General features: G+C 44.2%; 1 protein-coding gene across 1 annotated transcript in view; it reads right to left on the bottom strand.

The window, feature by feature from the left end:
• The window catches only part of jakmip1 (janus kinase and microtubule interacting protein 1), a gene marked incomplete at its 3' end in the record, with an annotated part of 116,121 nt that overhangs the window by 42,096 nt on the left and 47,556 nt on the right, over nucleotides 1-26,469 (bottom strand). Inside the window, exons 4-7 of the mRNA XM_084332340.1 lie at nucleotides 21,042-21,203; nucleotides 10,191-10,403; nucleotides 4,432-4,545; nucleotides 1,616-1,762 (exon numbers count right to left, since the gene is read on the bottom strand). Coding sequence (XP_084188466.1) covers nucleotides 1,616-1,762; nucleotides 4,432-4,545; nucleotides 10,191-10,403; nucleotides 21,042-21,203 — 636 coding nt within the window. The remainder of the gene's footprint in view (nucleotides 1-1,615; nucleotides 1,763-4,431; nucleotides 4,546-10,190; nucleotides 10,404-21,041; nucleotides 21,204-26,469) is intronic.

The following is a 26,469-nucleotide window of genomic DNA, read 5'->3' as shown; positions in this document are numbered from 1 at the left end:
GTACTTCTAAAGACAGAGGAGGTAGAAGACTTATCAGACAGTGGAGGTCGAGTACTTCTAAAGACAGTGGAGGTTGGGTACTTATAAAGACAGTGGAGGTTGGGTACTTATAAAGACAGTGGAGGTTGAGTACTTCTAAAGACAGTGGAGGTTGGGTACTTATAAAGCCGGGTGGTTGAGTACTTCTAAAGACAGTGGAGGTTGGGTACTTATAAAGACAGTGGAGGTTGAAGACTTCTAAAGACAGTGGAGGTTGGGTACTTATAAAGACAGTGGAGGTTGAGTACTTATAAAGACAGTGGAGGTTGAGTACTTATAAAGACAGTGGAGGTTGAGTACTTCTAAAGACAGTGGAGGTTGAGTACTTCTAAAGACAGTGGAGGTTGAGTACTTCTAAAGACAGTGGAGGTTGGGTACTTCTAAAGACAGTGGAGGTTGGGTACTTCTAAAGACAGAGGAGGTAGAAGACTTATCAGACAGTGGAGGTTGAGTACTTCTAAAGACAGTGGAGGTTGGGAAATTCTAAAGACAGTGGAGGTTGGGTACTTATAAAGACAGTGGAGGTTGAGTACTTCTAAAGACAGTGGAGGTTGGGTACTTCTAAAGACAGAGGAGGTAGAAGACTTATCAGACAGTGGAGGCCGAGTACTTCTAAAGACAGTGGAGGTTGGGTACTTATAAAGACAGTGGAGGTTGGGTACTTATAAAGACAGTGGAGGTTGAGTACTTCTAAAGACAGTGGAGGTTGGGTACTTATAAAGCCGGGTGGTTGAGTACTTCTAAAGACAGTGGAGGTTGGGTACTTCTAAAGACAGTGGAGGTTGGGTACTTATAAAGACAGTGGCGGTTGGGGAAAGGACACACAGGGAAGAGGTGAGGAAAGGACACATGAGGAGGACGTGAGGAAAGGACACAAGATGAGGAGGTAAGGAAAGGACACAAGAGGAGGATGTGAGGAAAGGACACATGAGGAGGAGGTGAGGAAAGGACACAAGATGAGGAGGTGAGGAAAGGACACATGAGGAGGACGTGAGGAAAGGACACAAGAGGAGGACGTGAGGAAAGGACACACGAGGAGGACATGAGGAAAGGATACAAGAGGAGGACGTGAGGAAAGGACACACGAGGAGGACGTGAGGAAAGGACACATAAGGAGGAGGTGAGGAAAGGACACAAGATGAGGTGAGGAAAGGACACATGAGGAGGACGTGAGGAAAGGACACAAGAGGAGGAGGTGAGGAAAGGACACATGAGGAGGAGGTGAGGAAAGGACACACAGGGAAGAGGTAAGGAAAGGACACAAGAGGAGGACGTGAGGAAAGGACACAAGAGAAGGAGGTGAGGAAAGGACACAAGAGGAGGTGAGGAAAGGACACATGAGGAGGACGTGAGGAAAGGACACAAGAGGAGGAGGTGAGGAAAGGACACACAGGGAAGAGGTGAGGAAAGGACACAAGAGGAGGACGTGAGGAAAGGACACAAGAGAAGGAGGTGAGGAAAGGACACAAGAGGAGGTGAGGAAAGGACACATGAGGAGGACGTGAGGAAAGGACACAAGAGGAGGAGGTGAGGAAAGGACACACAGGGAGGAGGACACTGAGGACGTGTCCCTCACCATCTCAGCATTCTCTCGACTCAGGCTCTTGAGTTTGTCCTCCATACGCTGCAGGGTCTGCAGCAGGTCATCGTTCTTCTTAGACAACCTCTTATTCTTCTCAAACAGGGGCTTCATCTGGCTCTCCGCCTCTCGCATGCGTTTCAGCTGGGGATGAGGAGAGGAGGAGTGTGGTCTCCTTGTTAAAGGGGCATTTTGCCAGGTTGGTGGGGTTAGGGGTAGGGGGGTGATGTGCACTGAGCTACAATACAGCACCAACAACATCAACAACAATGGCAACCACAAAGAAAAAACACCTATCACAAAATATCTATCAGGCTCAGGACTAATAGTCTAATTCTGATACCTTATATACAGTGTAAATACCTATAAACAATGTCACAGTATGCCCAGTGGTAAGACATCATCATCACCAGCAACACCAACATTAAAAAACATAAAATACAAAAGATTACTATCTGTAAGGCCTGGCACACAATGGAACCCTTTTAAAAGTCACCTCTAATAAATGTTTTCAAACAGGATTTGATCTCTAGGCAAACTGTTCCACAGAACCGCTGCAGAATATAGCTCCTTCTAATGAAGTACAAATGTGTATCCCTGACATGCTGAAAATAGTCCCAGAGATAATTTCGTACATTCACCGTAGTGAGAGGGTTCAAGGTGAGTACCTGCTGGGAGCCTTCATTAAATCCTGACTAGCTTGTTTTGTGATGTTTGCAGTTCGTTCTATTGTAATCAGACGTAATCAGATAAAACGTACAAACGTGTTCTGTGTCTCGAGAGCTCTGGCCCATCCCTTTCTGTGTGTGTGTGTGTATGTGTGTGTGTGTGTGTGTGTGTGTGTGTGCGCGCACGCGCGCGTGCGGAAACAACCAGATGACATGAGTTTGATAGTATTTACTGAGGATTGCCAGATAATGTTGATATTTAAATGTAAATGTTAAAAAAATAATACAAAATAAATGTACATGATCATGCAACATAAAAAAATTGTTGTAGGAACAGTTTGAGAGAGGGAGGTAGGGAGGGGTTTTAGATTGTGTGTTGTGAAGTTTAGACTTCAGAGAGAGAGAGAGAGAGAGAGAGTACAAATTTAACTCTGGCCTCTTTAAGTGTGTATTCTTCAACGTAATAGCTTATCTACTTGAAATGTACTGAACATTTTTTATATATATGTGACACAAATGCGTTTTTTTTGGTCGGTAAGAAATATGCTTGGCGGGTAGAATTTTCCCATCTACCCGCCACTGGCCGGTGAGTCAAAAAGTAAATTTCGTGCCCTACTACCATTGATGTGGGGGTACTACTGAACTCGGCAGAATCTGTACCTGGCTCGCTGATAACAAACTATCATTACACCTGGGTAAAATGGAATCCATTCTATTTGGATCAAATAGCAAACTCAGCAAGGCCAACGGCTTCTCAGTTACAGTGGGTGACAATATTGTCACAAGGAAAGATGAAATTACCTACCTGGGTTCCATCCTAGAGGCAAATCTTTCCTGTGACAAATGGCAACCAATGTAATCAAAAAAGTCAACCAACAAATACGATTTTTGTACAGGATCTCCTCTCTGGTAAATAAGAATACCCTGAAGACTCTAACAGGAGCATTCATTCAAGGGTTCTACGACTATGCTTGCACCTCATGGTACCAAAGCACCGCAAAGGCCCTAAAAACAAGGCTACAAACATCACAAAACAAACTGGTCAAACTACTGCTTGGCTTTACTCCTAAAAAAAAACCTTACCCCTGCCCATTTTGACAACCTAGGATGGCTTAGAGTAGACGACAGAGTACAGCAACTTGCAATGGGCCTGGTCTACAAGATACACTACACCACTAAGATACCCATGTACGGGTGGCTGCAATTAGAAACTGGCCCCGGTAAATGGCAAAATCCCACTCCACCTGCCCACCCAACCCCCTCCAATGTACAGTTTCTTCCCCTTCGGATGTATATTGTTTTATCTCTTTTTCTTACACAGTACCGTATATTTGTATGTCATAAATGTCTTGATGAATTGAAAATGGAGGACCCTTATGTAAACAAGACGAAAGTCTTTTTCTGGTCTTCATCCTCTTAGCAGTTGTTAGTATTGAGCTGTACTGTATTGTACCCATTCTGCAATCTGTTAATCAACTTTTCAATCAATCAAACCATTGAAAATAGTTGAGGAAATAGTGTCTGCAGCACACTAGAGGAATACTCTCCACCAGGTGACACCATCTGGCGGAGGTCCTTGCTTCCAATATAGCCGAGCTCTCAACAGAACAACAAGATTCAGGTAAAACATCTGCAAAATGCCCCTTTAAGTCAGACACAGACACAGAATGTCTACGTCTAATGCACAGAACTATGATAGAGGTTTGTGGTCATTTCCTTCAGTACAACCAAGACGTCTTCTGCAGAATGTCAATAACTTTGCCTTGGGGTTGAGTGTTCCTTGGCTGTACTGTAGTTATGGGCTTATGGTGCTGATAATTGGCAGCCTCAGACAGGCCCACAGACTAGTGGTTATTGGCTAATATTTAGTTCTATCTCCGCCATAAGGTAGGCAGTGTGGAGGAGATATTCTCTTTTGTACCCATAAGATGTCCTCAGAAATATACTGAACCTCTGTTCATATTTTAATGTATGTATGAAAATGATCTGTGGATTCAAGTATTTAAAAGCTCTGTGTATTTGTTTATACTGTATGCATGTCTGCATACACACCTGTATACGTATATATATCCATATACCCCCTGCATGCATGTACTGTGTGTCTGCGTGCCAGTCAGTCAGTCAGTCAATCAGTCTCTCTCTCACCAGCTCGTTCCTCTCGTCGGCCAGCAGGGCATTCCGGTCCTCCAGCTTCCTGATGACAGAATGGAGCTCCGCTATCTTTAGCTGAAACCTCCTCATGTCGCGCTCGTCCACCTCCTGGAGGGGCGGGGGGAGAGGGGAGGAGGAGGAGGAGACGTACTGAGATACAGGGGGGAAGGAAAGTGCACGCATGCGGATGGAGGAGGTGGATGGGAAAGAAGAGATGGACAAATGAGTTTGCCAGGAAGTATATAAAAGGCAGGGGATTCTGGAAACGTTTTCTAGTGTGGGTAAAGCCATCTGACTACAGAACTGAGAATTATAATTTTCTATCTCATTAGATATAAACAGATGATGTATATATTTTTTGTGCAGATGTTGACAAAGTTATCATTTGCAGTTGAAAAAAGGTAATTCATCTCTGCAATATTGTGACTCTAGTATCGTGATAATATTGTATCATGGGGCCTCTGGTGATTCCCCCCACCGTTCAATACTGTTTATCGGAATTTAAAATAGTCAATCAATGATTATCTCTGCCACCTTCTTTTTCCTAGGTCTCTCATTTGTTTCTCTCAGACAGACTAGTGTGCGCCAGTGTTCTTAACTCATTCTGCGCCAAACACGAGATTTCTCGTGTTTCAAATCCAAGGGTTTACAGTAGATCCTTTTTAATTTTTTTTCGATTTTCCCATTCTAAACACTCGTGCAGACCTGCCTGTGTCTCCCTGGCATACTGCCTACGTTATAATTGCAATGACGATCGAATCCCGACAGGTGGCAGTATCGCCTACCATTTGAACTGGGTCTCTCAGTTGTCTCTCAGTACCTCCGGCTGCAGGAATCCCCTCCCCCTCAAAGTGAATCAGCACACAGCCATCTGTCGCCGATTTGCTCGCCTGAAACCTATTGTTTCCCGTATTATAGCCAGGCCCAATGCACACAAGTAATGGCGATCGCGATGGAACTACTGGGATTATTCATTTGAGTACCTTCTGACAAAGGTAAGGTCTATTTTAGGTATATTTTACCTAACCTAAAACATGCTTTTGTATTGATCACAGCGTCGTATTTTACCAAACCTAAAACATGTTTTTGGTAACGATCGCAGCTTCGTAAAATGACCCCCCCCCCCCTTGATGACTTTGTGAAGAAACATCTATATGGTATATACCTTGGATTTGGAAATAATATTAGTTTCAGGCGAGCAACCTGAACGATTTGCGCATATGCATATAACAGATCATATCTCACAATCTAGAAAACGAGACTGGATTATTTTGAAACGGGCGATGTTTAGCGTGGAATAGCGCACAAACGAAAGTATGGTTTGTCCCTATTGGACTATAAATAGTGCCTGTCAAATGAGCCATACTATTGTCTCCATAGCTATAATATAGAATATACGATGGGTCCGCAAACATCGTGAAAATAGTCAATAACGCTGGCGCCAGGGAGTAAAGATGGAAAAACAGCGTGGCAGTCAATGAGTTAAGGGCTTCATTTAGGAGAAATCATTGGTGATTGTGTTCACGTTGATTCTACAGACATCCTTGGATTTAAATAATTATAATAATAATAAATACGACAATATTTATCATTAACAATCACGTTTTGCATTTATAGTCATGACTCAACGAGGCATCGTGATATCCAAAAATAAATAAAAGCACTACACAAACACTGCAAATGACAGTGAATAAATAAATAAACAACTAAACTCAATCGCACGGATATAGCTATAGTAGAATAGACACATCTACATTCTGCTCTCAGCACATCCCATTCATGTAGGCTATATATTTTATATCTATAGCTTATTAGCAACGACGCAGGCTTGGTGAGGAAGCATACAGAGTTGCACGCTCATAACACACACACACACACACACACACACACACACACACACACACACACACACACACACACACACACACACACACACACACACACACACACACACACACACACACACACACACACACACACACACACACACACACACACACACACACACACACACACACACACATCTACTGCTGCTGGAAGATATAGCTGATCGTGCACTGAGGACAGGCTGCTTTTGAATATAAGAATTTGTTCTTAATTGCTTGCCTGGATAAATAAAGGTTAAATAAAATAATAAATATCTCTTCTGTGTTTTGCGATAATTGTTTTTGACTGTGATTTCACATGAGCCCATTTCTTTTTCACTTCAGCCACTGCATGTGCTCCTCTCCTGACACCACGTTAAACTCGTCCCATGCCGCTTTTTCTGGGTGGCCTTGTACCCGTATTGACACTACTAAATAAGATGTCGCTAAGATGTCATGTTCTACAGTATGACTTACTACTATAGGGTCTTTATACCTGTATCACTGTACATATTAATACTACAACTCTGTACATGCATCTGGACTATTACTCAGTAGTATTTATATATTGTATACCCAGTTTAATCACCTGTGCAGTGTATGTTACTATTGCACTTTACTATTACATTTGTACTCTGGTTAGATGCCAAACTTATTTTCGATGTAATATACTTGTGCTGTATGATGACAATAAATGTGAATCTAATCTAATTTTGATCAGTTGCAAATTGCTTTCGTGTTGCCTGTGGACTCGGTCATGTGCACACAGTAGGGCTGGGTGATAAAACGATAACGATAATTATCGCGATATATTTGAATAATCGATATCTATCGATAATAAAAAAATATCAATACATTATTAATTTTTTTTTGCGACCTGCAACAGGGCATTTTTAAAACCAGAGACAGTGGACAGACTTGTCTTTCTTGCCTGCAACTTAAAGTAATGGCTTTGCTTGTCCAAATGACAATACTGACCAAATTGAGATTTATTTTTCTCTTGTCCATTTATTTTGTTTGCTTTCTAATTTAAAATACAGTTTGAAACCGTCTGTACACAGTAGGCTATGTGTGCTAGCAGAGCTAGTCTCCAGTCACGGTGCACATGTGCGGTGGTTTGTCCACCAAAAAAGCGCCAAAAGATAGAAAAGAAACTAGCAGAGCCAGAACTGTTCAACTCCCCTGGAGCCACAGCCAGCAGAGAAGCCTGTTTACTTTCGCTTTCAAACCAGCTGCAGCCTGAGAACTGGAGTCAACAACAAAGAATTGCTGCAAAAGAAACATAAATCTGTTGTTAAAAAAAGATAATAATAAAAAAAACTTTTTTTTAATACTTATAACAATATCGATAATTATCGATATCGAGTGATATGATAACATTTAGGGCTGTCTTAAATACTTTGAAGCTTCGTTCAATGGGCATGGGATTCGAATATGAAAATAAAATTTGATTATGAAAAAAAATATATATATATATTTTTTATTTCTTTTGGTGTGCAAAATCAACTCTGCCTCTCTTTGTTAACTACAACAAGCAATGCTGTTTGTTATTTAAGATGAGGTCGGACTCGGCACTGACAGATTTGTGTTCATTGTGCTGCTTTTATAAAGCCTCAAATGACGGCTTACAATATTTCATGAAAGCAAAGTGTTTTGTTTGTCTAAGATTTAAAAAGGTTTAAACTTTACAGCACTGACAAAGTTGAACAACGTGCTGTACAAGTCCCACAATATATAAAAAAATATATATATATATATATATCTCGAAGCTTCGAAATAAAATCGAATCTCGGCCCCGAAGCTTCAAATTCCAAAAAATAATTCGAAGGTCAGCCCTAATAACATTATCATATCGTTATCGTGATATCATTTTTGGCCATATTGCCCAGCCTTAGCACACGGCCCTGTGTTGGATGGCCTTATAAGGAGCTGGCGGGGCATTTCTGTATGCAAATTCAGGTGTACGAGAACGTAGGGCTGGGCGATATATCAAGTATACTCGATGTATCGCGGCTTGTTCTACATGAGATGTAGTAAATTACTATATCCTGAACATCGAGTATATGTTGTCACAATGAGACTTGCTTTAGCGCAGAGCTTTCCTCTCATTTCATTATAGAGACAGACCAGCGCGGACCTTAAATGACATGCAATTGTAATTTCATTAGACACAGACTAGCGCGGACCTTTAATGACATGCAATTTAATTGACGCGAGCAATGGGCTAACGTTAGCTGCTAACTAAGTTATCCCATGACTAGGCTAAGCTAACTAGCGTTAGCTGCTAACCCTGGAAACGCTCAAAGCGGACTCCACAACACTAGTTCCATTCGTGAGGAAAGGGGGTGGGTTATATTGACACCGCTTAACAACAGAGGTTTAAACATAACTTCATATTTATTGGTTATTCGTTTCTTTATATCGGGCATCCAGTTCCCATCTCAGTCTGTTCAACTCTTCCTGTGTTGACATTCAAGTGTGACATCATCACCTACGGCAGCTTAGACGCTCAAAACACAAACCTAGAACAAAACCCGAGGGGGGGGGGGGGGGGGGGGGGGGGGGCTGGCTCTCTCGCGCGTTCTCGCCCTCTCTCTCTCTCTCTCTCTCTCTCTCGCTCTCTCGCTCTCTCTACATTCAATGATTTAAAGTAGCCAAACGTTACAGTATAAATACTAACTGGATAGTTGATGATATAAACATTTAATTTCATTATCTGAAATATTCTAAAATCATTAAGTCTGCTATAAGCCATTATTTTCTCACAGTAGTGTGTATATATATATGTGTGTGTGTGTTTGGCTAAAGTGGATAGAAAACACAGTACTGTGCAAAAGTCTTAGGCACCCAAGAGTTTTTATATAAATTATATAAATATATTATAAATACAATTTTTATTAGTGTGTCAGTAGACTACTCTTAGTACATTTTCATTTAATAAATTTTTAATGCATCTTCATGGTTTAATAATGCAAACATATGTTGCAGGGACTTATTATAATCATCATATTGGCGTGACTGTATGCATCAAAGGGTTAAATCAAGCATTTTTAAGTGCTTTAGAGGAAATGTGAAAATATCGCGATATATATCGTGATATGGCAAAAAAATATCGCGATATCATTTAGAGGCCATATCGCCCAGCCCTACGAGAACGCGCTTTCAGTTTAATAATGACTGACGTTCTTCATTCAGGGGGTCGCAGCTGCGATCATTTGCCAGTTACGAGCACCTTTTCACAAGTTCAGGTATCCGGAGGAGATCTATCGTAAGTTTCCTCTTAGGAACTTCTTAGTTCTTCTTATTTACGAGGAAACTTACGACAATGTTCGAGAATGAGGTCCAATGTCAATAACTCACTCTGCCCCTAGGGGTGGCTCACAGGCAATGCACTTTGTGGAAGACCAGTTGGCTTAGCATTCATGACACTGTGTGTTCTTGTTAATATATTATTATTACGTTGGGAAATACTTGGAAAATACTCCAGGGACCACATTTTAAATATTAGCGCACTGCGCATGGGTTTCAGACTGTAAGGTAGAGAAAGCCAAATGTAACGTAATGTTATGTGTGAGCATGCATGCGTGTATGTTTAAACTTTTCACGCATGAATACCTTGTCATATGTCGCTCTTTGTTTCATTCCATGCATTCCATGACCTGAATAAACATTTATGTATGAGGGTGCATGTTTTCCACATGCATGTTCACGAGCATTCCATGCATTCCATGCTTTGCATGTGGCCGTTATCTCTCCCATCATTGTGCATACTTTTGTCTTACACATGCATGTGTGTGTGTGTGTGAGCAGTGCTTGCATACATGCGTACGTATACTCATCAGCTGTCTTCCTGTATGTATGAACGGTATGTACCTGCGAGTGTGTTACCTGGTTGTTGAGCAGGTCGGGGCTGTCCCCTAGGCCAGGAACAGCCTCCCTCTTGGGGCTGCCGTGGTTGTGCCTCTCAGCCTCCCGCACATGCCCCAGCTGCTCGCCCAGAGCCTCCTTCTGGAGCTGGAGCTTCTGGGCGTAGCCGGCCTGCAACCCCAGCTCCCTCTCCAGGGCGCCCACCACCCGGTCCTTCCCCTTCAACTCATCCATCTGGAGGGAGGAAGCGATGGGGGGGCGGTCACGGTGGTAAGAAGAGAGATGATGGAAGATTCAGTTTGGCGAGACAATATTTTCCCGTTATTTGAACATTAAAAAACTTGGTATACATATATCATCTAGGAAGAGTTTGACTTGGTTGATGGAAAATTACATTCTTTAACATTTTCTTGGCCCAACATAACAAAAAGATTATATTTTGTCTGTTCACAAACATGACTGAGGGCCGGCGATCCACTCCACTGGTCAAATTACTTACTCGTGAGTAGTACGTCCGTTGATAAAGAAAAGCAATGTCCACAGCCGCTCCAGTGTAAAGTAAAGATATCCAACTGGTTTATTTGCAAAGTCTCTATTTACAGAAGTGGTCCTGAATCTACTTTCCTAAATATTCCTGTCAATACTACACATACTACTACAAGGTAAGAAAACTGTATTTTCCCAGTCTCCAAAATCACCGCCGACTCCACACAGGAAAATTCCTTCGTAGTGTGCCAGCCGTAAATCTACTTGCAGGCTTCTGGCTTCAGTTCATGGTTAAGTCCATCCTTTCGGTCCCGTCCAGTCTGGTCGAAGATGCAACTGCCGTTCTGCGGGAACGCCCGCTTATATAGAGACCCAACGGTTCTAGAATGTTCGGCCTCACGAAGGTTCCATAACCTTCTATGATGACGTCATACGGTGGTTCCAGAATGTTTTACGTTCTAGCATGTCCTACTATGACCTCACCCCACACGTTCCGGACTGTTTTATGTTCCAGAAAGATCTATTATGACATCACCACAACGTTCTCGAAGGTTCTAGGTTCCAGAATGCCCTATGACAAATACGACGGTTCAATGACTTTATCTAAATCCAATCAATATTAAACATTCATATAATACAATAACCGAAATATATATAGCTTTGGCTCTTACACCGGCCCCTAATTGTCCTTCTAATCTAGAAACAATTACCAACTACTAAAAACCAAGGAGCCCAACCAAACTCGGTGCCAGAGGTCACTAGTACATGACACACCGTAGGAGGGCGGTCTTTACCACCGCCTCATGCAGCTTCTTCTTCACGAAGATCTCAAGCTCTGCTTCCTTTATATTCCCCACAGTGAGGTTGGTCTTCTCCAGGCTTGCCTTGAAGATCTCCATCTGTGTCTGTACCCCAGACTGGGTGAGCAAAGCCTTCATCTCCTTCCTCGGGCGGCACAGCCTCAGCAGAGTGCTTCTAAGCTTCAGCATCCAACCGACTGCCTTCTGGAGACGGTTCCCATTGGAGTAATATTCCAGGAACTGCTGAACTGTGTCAAACTGCTCTTCCGCTGCAGTAGCGCTGACCACGGCGTTCTTTACCTCTGGGTCCTCTGTGGTTAGGTCCCCATGGGGTTCTGGGTTCTGAGGCCATTCCTCTTCGGGCTCGGTGAGGAATTCCGGCCCCTGTATCCAAGTCTCATTGCGCAGGCATGATTCGGACTTGGTGAGGAATTCCGGCCCCTGTATCCAATTCTCATGGCGCAGGCATGATTCCCCATTGAGTCCTCTCAATGCGTGGTCAGCATCAGGATTTGTTGCAGTATCTACGTACCACCACTGTCCCACTTCTGACAGCTTCAAGATGGTCTCCCCTCGATTCGCCATGAAGGCGCGAAAACCTACTGGTTCTGTTTGTCATGTATTTGAGCACAGTGGTGCTGTCGTACCAGAACACAGATTTGTTTAGTTGGAGCTCCAGCTCGGATCTCAATGGCCTGTCCATGCGCGCTGCCATGGTAGCGGCTGCTAGCTCCATGTGCGGGATAGTGAGGGGCTCGAGCGGGGCCACTCTCGCCTTTGCCATGACGAAGGCAACACGAAGCTTGTTGTCATCACTCTTCTGTAGCAGAGAGCTGTAGTTGAGAGCTCGCTGTTCAGCTACTCTTCTGCGGTTCGACATCTTGAGGACTGCGTTCCTCAGTGGTAGGCCGATGCTGTAGTGTCCATATGTACGTTTTTTTTTTTTACTTTTTTTTTGGCGTTTTATCGCTTTTCTGGTCAAGCATGACCGACAGAAACAGGTTGAAATGGGATGTAGAGCAGGGGAAGACATTCTGAGAAATGACGGCGGGTCCGGGAATCGAACTTGTGTCCCCCAGATCCGTGACGAGCACGGTTTTCCCCGACGCAGAAATAGCGCCGAGATATGCGGTGAGCTACGGGAGCTCCCCCATCTGTAAGTTTCACAGACCGCAAGACCAGTTCCAGAAACTGGATGTCGTCCCTCAACTTCTCAAGTCGGTCGTCTTGGCGCTCTGGGAAGTCGTTCTTGAACTGTTGACTCCAAAGTTCATCTAGCATGGTCACAGATGTGCGGTTGAACGTGACTTGTATGAGTCCACTGGTCGTTTCATGGCCATCTACTCCTCTGAGGAGGCCCTTGACGAACCAGCCCAATCGCGGTTTCCCCAATCGCGGTTTCACCACGTACGGCCCTTCCTCCACGCGGGGTACCACCTGCCATGGTTCCCTTGCCTTGGGTACGTCAGTCCCGAGGAGAAGGCCTATCTCCGCCTGGATCTTCGGGACTAGTCGCACTTCACCGAGATGGGGCCACTTATCGACTTCCTCCTGCAGTGGGATGTTCAGGTATTGACTTCTGAGAGAAGGTATTGGGTCGCTCTAGGAAGTTGTCAATGTCCAAGCCACACTTCTAAACCAGACACCATCTGGCTGCTCACAACCTGCTTGCCTCCCATGGTCTTTAGCAGGATACTTGTCTTCCTGCCGGTGACGTTACGCGTTGCCATTAACCACTCTGTGCAGAAAGTGACGTTGCTGCCTGGGTCGGGGAACGCGTAGGTAGCCACCATCTGGTTGCCTTTCTTGGCTTTGATGTGGCCCGGCATGATAGCCAAGATGCTTTCGACGTTGCCGGCCCCAGTAGCTCTGCAGGTCTCCGTTTCTGCATTGATGCCTCCACTGACCTTAGCACTGGCATCCGATGGTTGACATCCGATGTCCGATGTCGCCTTCTTGTACCTTGCTTCCTCATAGGCCGCTTGGTTATTCATATGTAGAACTGTAGGGTGGGTAAGCTGGCAGACTCTGCAGCTACTCTTCTCGGGGCAGTCCTTGCTCATGTGACCCCGTTTCAGACAGCTGAAACATAGGCCTTTACTCTTGAGAAATTCTATCTTCTCCTTTTTAAGAGACTTCTTCATCTTGTTGCATTGCTCCAGGACATGCTGTTCTCCTTGGCAGAAGAGGCAAGGGTTGGAGAAGGCACAGAGGGTATCCCCCTCGTGGCACGCTTTAGCCTCTGCCGGGTGCTGGACTGCTGTAGCAGCTGTGGTGAAGCTTCCCCGCACGCCGCTATTTCTGGAGGTCCTCTCGTCTTTGTGAGCCTTAGTTTGGCTCCTGTTTCCCTCTGTGAGGTTGCCAAAGAGCGGGTGTAGGACTTCCTGGGCTTCTAGGTTGACAAATTCGACCAGGTCGCGGAACTTGGCGCTGCGCTGCTCTGTTCTCAGCAGCGCCTGGACCTTGCTTCTCCACCGATCTCTCTGCTTGTACGGAAGCTTGGCGGTGACGGCACGCATAGTTGATGTGCCGTCAAGCTCCTGTACGTACTCCACGTCAGTCATAGCGTTGAGGCATCCAGTGAGGTAGAGGCCGAAGGAGCGGAGCGCCCCCCTGTCCTCGGGCTGGATAATGGGCCAGTCCAGCGCCTTGTCTATATACGCCCTTGATATGATGTATCCATTTCCAAAATGCCTTTTCAAGAGCCTTCTTGCCCCGTGATGTATAACAAACCCTTTACAGTCTCAACATTTTAATTTACATTTTGTCATTTAGCTGAAGCTTTTAACCAAAGGGACTTACAAGCTCTGGACAATAGATCAGCAGGAAGGGTACAACTCTTTCAGCTGAGTAACAAGGTTTGTCAAACAGTGTTGAAACTTGGGTGCTACAGTCTTGAGTGCATAGTAGTAAAGACATATTAGTATAGAAGGTAGTAATATAGGCAAGGAAGTTGATTTGGTGATAGAAAAAGTGCATGATAGTAAAAGACAGTACGAAGGTTTTTTCTTAAAAAGGTGTAAGGTTAGCCGTCATGTGCTGCCAGTCCTCTTATCAAAAGGAGCAGACAAATAAATTCAACCCAATAAACCACTACAGTAAACAAAGTGCATTGTAGGCCATACTGCACTCATGTATTTGGGACTTCAAACCGTGTGTGCCTTAAAGGGATAGTTCTGTGTTTTAGAGCCCTAGGCCTATTTCTTACTTACCAATGATGATGTTGAACGGAGTCCTTTCTCAGTGCAACCCATGCTGTTCCTCATACTAGCTCCGGATGGTTAGCCACAAACCAATGCAAAGTCAATGGGGTCGAGCTCCTGTCTGTACAAGCTGCTTGAGGCCTGGACCACACCGCCTACCTGAGTGCATGAGCTGTGTGTGTCGTAGAACCTTTTGCTTTTCATTTTGGCACCCATGTTAACAGGTTAGAGCAGCTACACAGCCCATGTTAACAGGTTAGAGCAGCTACACAGCCCATGTTAACAGGTTAGAGCAGCCACACAGCCCATGTTAACAGGTTAGAGCAGCCACGCAGCCCATGTTAACAGGTTAGAGCAGCCACACAGCCCATGTGAACAGGTTACAGCAGCCACACAGCCCATGTTAACAGGTTAGAGCAGCCACACAGCCATGTTAACAGGTTAGAGGAGCCACACAGTGTGACACTTTATCCTACCTTGACAACCGCTCCTACCTAAGTATCATGGAGAATTACCCTGTCGGCCGCCTGCCGCCTACAGATGGGTGTCCCCCAGGGCTCCGTCCATGGACCTCTCTTCTTCTCTCTCTACACCAAATCTTTGGGTAACATTGTCATGTCTCATGCCTTCTCATATCACTGCTATGCCGATGACACTCAACTCTTCCTCTCCTTTCCTCCCTCAGATATCCAAGTCTCTGGGCGGATCTTGGCCTGCCTTTCTGACATTTCCACCAAATGACGACCTAAGCAAAATGGAGCTACTTCACCTGCCGGGACAAATCCTCCCTGCTGACCGATCACAGTGGAGAATGTAGCCGTGGCTTCATCCCCGACCGCCAACAACCTAGGTGTAGTCCTTGACGACCGGTTGAACTTCTCTGCTCACATCGCCTCAACGACCAGAACCTACAGATTCTTCCTGAGCAACATCAGAAGAATCCGCCCCTTCCTAACAAAAGAAGTCACCCAACTCCTCATGCAATCAACAGTCATGTCACTGGCTCCCCATTGCCGCACGAATCTGCTTCAAGGTCCTTGACCTGGCATACAAGGCGCAGCAAAGGGAACGGCTCTCTCCTACCTCGGATCAATTATCTCTTAAGGCGAGACACCCCAGGTGAATAGTCAAATATCCTTTTTTTGTTGATTTTGAGATTTTGTTATATTTTGCTTCCTAAACATGTCTTCTATGAAACTAGTGACAATAAAACGTCAATAACACACATTTAGTTGTTTATTTTACTTCATTTTGCCTTATTGCATCCATAAATGTGCACATATTTAATGGGGAAGTGCCTCATTTGCATATATAAACATACATTTCAGAAAACTTGCAATATATTTTTTCTTAGTTTATATGTCCATAACAAATTGGGAAAGTTTCATAGTGATATCTATTCAAATATGTTTTGCCTATTAGGGGGTACTACACTGTACTACACTGTTTGTAGCCTGTGTGTAGTTCTGTTCAGTTCAATAACATCATTATTATTATTATTCAGTTATCAGGCATGTGTTTAGGTTGTCTATTACTAATGGTTTGATTAGGTATTGTGTTTGTAAATATCTGTTTAAAAAAAAAAAAGTATGGCATTTTACAATACAGAACTTTGAAGGCGTTTTCCCAAAAATGAGTTTTAAGAGTTTTTCCTCATACTCTGAGCCAGAAATCTCCACTTCAGTAGCACTCACATACACCAAATCTTCCAGTTCTATTCATATCTATGTTCTGAAGGTATTTACAGAAGGGTTTGTTGATATCGCATTCATACCCTGATTTATATCACATTTTATTCCTAAAAACATGGCGAAATATGGAATTTTACCATAAAAATGGACTGAATGGAGTATTTTCTGATTTATGGAGTGATAAAAAGAGATATCCAAAATCCCCTCTGTAATAACCTTTGGCTCTAATATGTCAACAAAATGAAACTATAATTTTGAAAATGGCTTTATCCAATGTTCAGATTTCTGTCCTGGAATTATATGCAAATTAGTGCATATTTAAGTAGATCGTGCCTCATTTGCATATTTAAACATACAATTTCAGAAAACTTGTAATACAAAAAAGTCTTGTCTTAATATAAGTAATCAACTGGGGAAGTTTCATTGTGATATCTATTAGTTAATTTGTTTACCCTATTCACCTGCAGTGTCTCCCCTTAACTACACAACCTCAAGACCACTATGCTCTACATCTTCTGGCTGCCTCAGACCCACTCCTATCCAAGCTCCGGTGGGGGGGGGGTCATCAAAAAGAAGCAGGTTATTCTCGGTCCTCGCCCCACAGTCAGCACAGCCGAAACCTGCCCAATTTTCCACCGTTGACTAAAACACACTTCAATCAATATCTGAAATGAAGGGAGAAAAAAAGAAAACGACTAACCTTCGTACCATCTTTTACTGTTATGTACTTTGTTACTAAGGAATCTACCTTGCCTATATTATACTATGCTAAATTATGTCTGTGCTACTATGCACTCAGGACTGTAGCACTCGAGTTCAACAGTTTGACGAACAATGTTACTTACCCTTAACTGCCAGAGTTCAAGTTTCAAGTTCAAGTTTGTTTATTAATTATCACAATAAAATACACATACTTTACAGTGAAATGCTTGGTAAAAAGAAAGTAAAAAGTAAGTAAAAAAATAGTAAAGAGGAATATACGATATACATATATACAATATACAATACAATGTAAGAATGAGTAAACAGTGTGAGGTACAATGCAGAAAATTAGGTACAAAACATTAACACTTTCAGTGCCGGCCATTAGATGCAGACCTCTGTAGTGACGCCACCGCTAGCTAGATAGGGATCCGTCACCTTGTTTGTAGAGCTATAACTATATTCTATATTATAGCTATGGATACAATACTATGGCCCATTTGACATCACCTATCTATCGTTCAATATGTGAAAAAGAATAACATTTTCCATCCATACGTTCCCGTGTTATACCGTGGTGAATATAAGTATGGTTTTAGAGCGGTCTAGGGTCATTCATGAAATGCTGAGTTATAGCCCTACACGTCAATTCCACTATAGACGTTACCATTTCTTGCATATACGCTATTATCCCGAAATCAAATCTATATCATAGGTATTATTTTCCATCATGAATGCATGAAAAGGGGGGGGGGTCGTTTCTGATTATTTGATTGTCAGTAACGACATAATATAGAATATAGATATAGCCACTGCAAACACGCGACGCAGAGTGAAAATGCCTACTGTATATAAAGCGTGGCGCATTTACTACAGGATGAGAATAATAGCTGGCAGAGAAATAGTTAATGTCAATAATGCCTTTTCATTACTGATGTTTGTGTCCTTAAGAGTATGTAATGTAGTTAATGAGTGACTAGGTATAATGGTGTTTATCTTGGCTGATGAGCTGAACTCGACACTGGAGATAAGAACCAATGCAGGCTGGGACAGGATATGCATACAGGAACGCTGGCTATTTGATATTCCAAAAGAACCTACAGAAAGGTCCACAAACCACAGTTGGCATGCTAAGCTGTTATTATGGGATAGTACAGTATGTGTTGGGCTGAAGGCAGTGTCAGTCCCATGCAGTACCGTATCGTGATGGTCTGTGTATATCCACAGCAGAGTTATACTTATGAGTCACGGCTCCATAGTTCATGATTAAATATTGAACTAGTACACACTGACTCACACACTAACATCAGGCAGTGTTGTAGTACTCGAGTTTGAGTCCTGGAGTGATTTTCAGGACTCGTGACTCGACTTGGACTTGAGCACTGATGACTCGGACTTGGACTCAAGCATTGACTGCATTTGGACTCGGAATGTGCAGATGAGGACTCGGACTTGTTAATTGATAAATACAGTTATTTATATATATATATAAAAAATTATAATAAGAATAATATGCCATAATCATTTGGCATAAGATAATGATGGCTAGTGCATTTGTTTGGCTATTGTGTCACAAAGTAAATAAACTCCCTTTGAAATGGTGACCGCTGTGTCATTTATGTTTAATGTAGACCTTTTTTTATTTGTATGTCAGCTCTTTGACTGCCAGAGTGGAGTGGACTCAACCTTGATGACTTGGACTTGGACTAGGGTAATGGGGACTCGACTCTGGCTCTTCTTTGGTGACTCGGACTTGGAATCAGACTCGAACACTGGGGCCTTGAGACTCGACCTCGAGATTTAGTGACTCGACTACAACAAGGACATAAAGGCCACCATTCAATTGAAACGTTCAATTGAAATGTAACACTGAACTGTCAATTTATACCCATCTACTGCCTTCAATGTCTACAACTGCTGTAAATGGCTGCTTTTTTATATAGCGCTTTTATCCAAAGCGCTTTACAATTTGTTACTCACATTTTTTTTAAATGAAAAAAGTAGTAGAACGCGCTCACCTCACTAGACTTGACACTGGGTGCTGTAACCTCTGATATCATAAATAAAAATAGGGAAACAATGTCCAGGCACGCTGTAACTGCCCTGTGTTCAAGTGTAAGTTTAAGTATGATGTCATAGTAGAACCGGCCAGAACAGGCTAGAACATTAGCTCTGTCATCAACATTCCGGAACGTTCGTGATGCTTGATGATGTCATAGCAGAACCTTTGGGGTCGTAAATGTGTGTCTTATGTGTAGGCCCGGCCCGGCCAGCCCGGGTGCTAGCTAAAGGCTTGCTTAGCATCAATGATTGACGGCCGTAAGTAGAGATAATATGGATGTATGTTGTTATGGTTTGATCTGTGATTTATTGTATTTCATGTATGTGTTCACAGTTTTCACGGTTCGGATTAAAGCGGTTCGGTACGGACTGAAATAAATCCAATCAGTAATATCAAGAACGTGTTGCGTCATCATTGCAGTAGAGGAAGTTACACACACACTGCAGGTTTTTCCAAATTTATTGGCAGCCTGTAATCATGACGTTTCGGTGTGAACACACCTTCAGAATGGCTTGCATGAAGCATGAAGGGTAAGTGACCCTAGTATATACAAGACAAACAGGAAGTGACAACATAAGAAGTGACAACACATTCCCACAAGAGATCTGCAAAAAAGTACAAAATACCACTTACAAGCACAACCTTTTCAGAATTATGTCAATCAAAAAGAAGCGTGTAAATTCCAGGAACCACCCAAATACTTCTACAAACGGCAACCTAACTTAAGGGACCAGTTAGTTAAAACAGATTTTCCCAAAAGATTTACCCATTTTATGGCTAATATTCCAAATGGCAATTTTCCATGTGTGTCTTGTACCCAATGTCATGGCATGATTAAAGAGAGATTTTTTTTACAACCAAGTACAGGTAGGAGTATTGCTGTTAGAGGCCGGATTACCTGTAATTCTGATTTTGTGGTTTACTTTCTTAAATGTCCTTGCAACCTTTACTATGTTGGAAAAACAAGAAGACGTTTTAAAAATCGAATTTCTGAGCACAAATGTTCTATAAGAAGAAATGACGAGAAGTCTTCAGTTGCAAGGCACTTTAATAAGTTAGGACATGATATTTCTGGCTTAAAATACATGGGCAGGTCTTGAGACCACCAAGAGGCGGCGACAGAGACAGGCTCTTGCTACAAAGGGAAAGCTTTTATATTCATTTTCTGGATTGTTTAGAGCCTAGAGGCCTCAATGAGGAAAATGTTTTGACCCGTTTCATTTGATTATTTAATTTCATTCGATTGTTTATTATTTATTTTCATTTATCATTCTTTATATTTATAATTGAAAGATGGCTTATATGGGTCATGAGTGTTTATGTTTAGAGTTTAAGATGTAGGCCTACTCTGTATAAAAATATATAAATATATATAGATATATCTCTTTTTGATTTACACGCTTCTTTTTGATTTACATAATTCTGAAAAGGTTGTGCTTGTAAGTGGTATTTTGTACTTTTTTGCAGATCTCTTGTGGGAATGTGTTGTCACTTCCTATGTTGTCACTTCCTGTTTGTCTTGTATATACTAGGGTCACTTACCCTTCATGCTTCATGCAAGCCATTCTGAAGAAGGTGTGTTCACACCGAAACGTCATGATTACAGGCTGCCAATAAATTTGGAAAAACCTGGAGTGCGTGCCTGGACATTGTTACTCACATTTGACCCATTCACTCACACATTCACACACCGACGGCGGAGGCAACCATGTAAGGTGCCAACCTGCTCATCTGGAGCAATTAGGGGTTAAGTGTCTTGCTCAAGGACACATCGACACGCTGCCCGGGAGGAGCGGGAATCGAACCGGGAACCTCCGGATTGCCAGACGACTGCTCTACCTCCTGAGCCACTGTCGTGTGTGTGTGTCCGTCCGTCCGTCTGTCTGTCTGTCTGTCTGTCTGTCTGTCTCTCTCTCTCTCTCTCTCACCAGCCTCCGGATGTCTCTCTCACAGTCTCGCTTGATCCGGTGCACCTCATCCTGGTGGTGCTGGAAGGCTGTGCGAAGATCGGCTGCTTTGGCCTTGTCTGCCTGCAGCGTGTTGGCCAGAGTCTCCTCAGCCTGCTTCCTTCCTGTCTTCTGCTCCTGAACCTGAGAGAGAGAGAGAGAGAGAGAGAGAGAGAGAGAGAGAGAGAGAGAGATCACTCACAGAGAAAGAATAAAGACACAAAGTACACGTCTCACTCATACAACTACAGACATACTTGACATCGAGAGAGAGAGACAGAGACAGAGACAGAGACAGAGACAGAGACAGAGACAGAGAGAGAGAGAGAGAGAGAGAGAGAGAGAGAGAGAGAGAGAGAGAGAAGAGAGAGAGAGAGAGAGAGAGAGAGAGAGAGCACACAGGGTCAGAGGTACACATAATCACTCTCTTTCAAAGAAACAGGAAGTACTGTATGGGGTCAAAGGCGCGCGCACACACATATACAAAACACACACACACAACACACACACACAAACAAGGAAGGATACACAGACACATACACACACTGACTAAAAAACAACAAAAGGACAACTTTACACAGACATAAACATAGTACTGTAGTAAAGATAGATGCCCTGTGCGTCTGGAAAGGCTGGAGTGAAACAATAGCATGGCACTTCAAGTACTTTTCCATAGACCACTTCCTGTTTTTCAGTAACAAACTAAAATACATGTTTGTGTTCCATTAGTAGTTCCACCTCGACATTCCACAACTAACTCGGGACTGATTCCAGGACTTTTTCATGACCGTGGTGGAGCCAATTTAAATTGGTGGCCTTAAAGTTAGGAAAGGGCTTGTGACCTTAAGGTTAGAGGATAAGGCTTGTGACCTTAAGGTTAGAGGATAAGGCTTGTGACCTTAAGGTTAGAGAATAAGGCTTGTGACCTTAAGGTTAGATGAGATGGTTTGTGGCCGGAAAGTCATCTGGTTTCATCACTGGACCTACTGGAAGAAATCTGTGCAGGGAGGAAGTGAATGATCAAAGTCCCCCCCCCCTCCCTAAACCACTGAAGTGGACAAGGCACTTAATTGGCAACAGTAATGGACCATTCCGACCCAAAGCAGCAGTCTAGCAGCACAGCTGCATTCAATTAATTCCCAATGTAGAGGAGCGTAAGCAGCCACAAGGTGCACAATCGGAATGATTAACTAGAGTTCAATGTCATGCTAATGAATCCGTCCAAAGCAGCGCACCTGCATCACGAAAATATGATAAAACTGCCAAACTAGGAGTTTCAGATCAAATATGAGTTAAGATCAAGCAACTGCAAGGCCTATTATTGCCTAAAATATTGTCAGATACATATTTGCATGGACTGTTTGGTAGAGAAAGATCAAGTTTATGACCAAGCCACATGATTGAAAGCTGCGAGTTGAACCCAAAGACCACCCACCTCACGATACAGTTGTTTATAGTTCATGAAAGAAAGGCTGATAACAACCGTCTCTGGGTTTCCCAATAATTTCTGTCGTCATACAGGGACAACTTGCAGAGAAACAGATCAGGACATTGTTGGAGTTTAAGATAATACAAATCATAAAAAGCAATCATTATTAATCCCCTTGGGGAAATTCGGATGTCCTAGCACAGGAGATGGAGAGGGGGCTTTCTTATGGATTTAATGTTTAGATAATTAATAGATATAACGTTATAATGGAATTGTTTGGCACTCTCCCAAAACATGCTGGTGGCTGTATTTACTTGTTAGCGGATACGAAGCAGCTAGTCTAGCTGTTGGCCAAAAGCACCTCTCCCAAAGTTTTAAGCTAGGCTAGTGGTCCATATCCTGAATCCATTCATTCAGGCTAGCTTGCAGCTGGATAACTTTCTACTGAACACACAGAGAAAATTGGTATACATCTTCTTGTCTGACTCAGCATTTCTCATAATGTTGGCGTGTACCTTTAAAATTCTCATTATTCAATTTAAAGGGGAACTATCTTATAAATGGCCTTTTCCAGGGGTTTGCATTGTTTTCTAGCAATGTGGGGTTGTACCAACACTGTCTATGTCTCTAATTCTCATTTTGGCACATTCCTCCAGTTTAGATGTCACGAGATCCTCCCCCACTGAACTAAGCCATTCTGAATTTACGCATACCTCTGACGTGTAAGAATTCTCATCTGCATACCTAACTCTATGGTTGTAGCCACCGCCCACACTCAACCATTATTTATTGCAGTACGCAAGCAAATGCGTGGAATTGAAGTTTAACAGTGAGTTAGCATTTAAAAACACTATGAGCAAAACGGGCAATGTTACAAAGGGTCAGATTAAACCGAATATATATATTTACTGCTTGAGATCCCTTGTATAATATTTGTATATCGTTTGATATCCCTTGTATATTCTTTGTATATATACACGGAATATCCCTTTACCTGGGTACAAACCAGACCATAATATTCATTCTCCTATTGGACAGCGACCCCTAGGCGCCAACGACCATACCCCCAATGGCAAGTTCAAAGGCAACGCCAAGGCATGTCTCAACATGTCCAGGTTTGCGCAGTAATACGAGACAGAACTGAGGTTGGCACTAGATAATTCACCTTACGTATAAATACGGCGCAGGTGGAAACAGCAGCACTTCGTTCAACGTATCAGTTCGTTCATTACCAGTAAAGCCTTCACCACGAGTCAACGACCAAGTGAAGTGAGCAACCTTTGCGTCTAAATAGAGCGCTTAGAATATGTGCGAATAGGATAGTAAAAGTGTCAGAGTTTAGTGAAGTAACGTCAAGTTCAACCTAGTTTAATGTGACGGATAGTGCACAGGAGAATCTACACCGGCGAATGCAGAACCATTTTCTGGTTGGATTATATTGCTTTGGTACCGTGACTGCTGGAGCAGAGAACCGTCTACCCCACTATCGTGTGGGATCTACCCCCGTGAGGAGCATCCCTCGAGCCCGCCTCTAGGAGGAGGCTGGCTGGCTGTCGTCCATGCTGTCGAGCATACTGGATTATAGCTGTTGCTTTGTCTACGGATCAAGGGAGTACTGCACCGACTCCCGTAGCTGGAGCTTCTTTATTCCTCGTTGACCCAGACTTTGCACCCGAACATTCCTCTACCCTGCCGGCTTACAACCGGAGGGAACCCCCCAGTGTCTCCAGCTGACTACTAGTGTGCCTTATGTAATTGCTATGCTACAGGTGGCGTCAGTTATACCCATCTTACTATTCTCATGGACTTACGCTCTTGACCTACTTTAAGTGTTCTTCGCCTTACAAGCGCAATTATAATTCTCAATCTGTAACCTACCGTTGCTGCTCTAATAATAATAAATCCCTCTAACTAGAACTTTATGTGTCATTGCCGTATTCTTGTGTGGGTGTTCACCAGATATATCCATGTACTGTATGGCCAGTAATTAAAGTACATAACTAAGTAGTGGTTTAATAATACCATACTCTCAATACAGTCAGGGAATTGTACCCCTCAGTTACAATTGGTCCTTCGAGCCGGAGGGTATCAGTGTAATATCTAATATAATATTGATATTAACCATGGCCAGCGGTGAACACTCCCCAAGCGGCTCTCCCAAGCTAGAACGCCCGCAGCGCAGACGTCAGCCACCTCCCTATCTAGAGGACTACGCTGTCAGTCTAATACCTAGCTTTAAACAGACGTTAAATGCGGATAAAGCGGATAGTCAAAGCATGTCAAATCCTACCGACCAGGCGACCCGACCAGTAGAGACCCCAGTGGATTCAGACCAAACTGACTCAGCTCACGGGGGGGACCAGGTGGGACATGACCAGACTATACCTCCAGACAACGTCACCGGGAGAGTCCCCGGAGAGCTCCAGGATAAAGAAAGCGCTCCGGGGACAGAACCCGACACACAACCAAGAGAAGAGAAGCGCGCCCAGGAGATGGATCTCGAGGCGCGCCCAGAGAACAGATCTCCAACGAGCACTGTCAGAAGCCGATCACCTCCGTCAGTGTCATCCCCCAGCGAGGCGGACCAGATGCTGGCGCAGGCATTCATCGCCACCCTGGCAGCCTCCACCGAACGCGATCGACTTCAGGGTGAACGCGATCGACTTCAAGCACAGACGCTTAGTCAGCGCAAACACTCTACCATGGAAAGAGAGCGCCTCCAGGCTCAACAGACGAGCGAGCGCGAACAATCTGCAGACCAACGAGAGCGCCTTCACGCGCAACTCCAAGCGCAAGCCCTTAGTGAACGCGAACACGCTGCAACCGAGCGAGAGCGCTTCCAGGCGCAACAAAGGAGTGAAGACGACCGCATAAGACTGGAGACCAGACGCCTTCAGACGGAAGAGAACATTGAAAGAGGCCGCGCCGATGCACAGCGCGCCGCCGCCAATGCACAGCGCGACACCGCCCATGCCAGCGCCAATGCACAGCGCCACGCCGCCAATGCGCAGCGCGACACCGCCAATACCCAGCGCGAAGCACAGCGCGAAGCACAGCGCGACGCCGCCAATGCAGAGCGCGACGCCGCCCATGCCCAGCGCGAAGCAGAGCGCGACCGGCTGCAGGCGCAGATGATAGAACAATTGATTGCCATGGCGACACCCCCTCGCTCCGCACGGAGCTCCCGGAGATCATCACGACAAGGGTCTAGGGCACCTTCCCCTACCCGACGAAGCGACCCGGGACCCGGCCAACAAGAGGATCCTGTCTACGTCTCCGACCCCCCTCCCCGACCGGTCCACACGAGACCCAGCCACCGGGAAGAACCGGCCTACGTAGCCGAGAGACTGACTAGAAGACTCCAGGACTTAGCAGAGGAAGAGGAAGAGGAGGAATGTCAAGCCGACCAGCAGCAACGTACTCTGGACCAGGAGGCCCAGTACAGCCCCGACCAGCAGCAACGTACTCTGGACCAGGAGGCCCAGTACAGCCCCGACGTCAGCCCCGAGCCACTGCACTACAAACCCCCGACCCAACTTACGGGTGAGTTTGACGTACAGTCAGCACCGAGGAACAGCACCTGGGTACCCGGCCCCTGGTACCCACCAAGTACCAACCCACGACAACACGTACGGGGAGACGCGCCCAGGAGGCCCCTTCCCCTACGCTCACCAATGTGCCAGCCATCCATGGCATCGTACCTTGGCACACCGACGTTCCCAGACTTTACGTGCGAGGACAGAGCACAGTACACGGAATTACGGATGTGCTTGGAGACTATGATGTCCGACGTCCCCGATGAGTCGTACAAATATGCCATCCTCCTCAAGCACCTCAAGGTGCCCAGAGCGCATAATATAGCGCTGGCATATTCCGTCTAAATAGAGCACTTAGAATATGTGCGAATAGGATAGTAAAAGTGTCAGAGTTTAGTGAAGTAACGTCAAGTTCAACCTAGTTTAATGTGACGGATAGTGCACA

The sequence above is a fragment of the Notolepis coatsorum genome, assembly GCF_963971535.1.
Source record: "Notolepis coatsorum genome assembly, chromosome: 16".
Lineage (NCBI taxonomy): Eukaryota > Metazoa > Chordata > Actinopteri > Aulopiformes > Paralepididae > Notolepis > Notolepis coatsorum.
The sequence above is the reverse complement of the archived record's forward strand: the minus strand, read 5'-3'. Positions and strand labels throughout refer to the sequence as shown.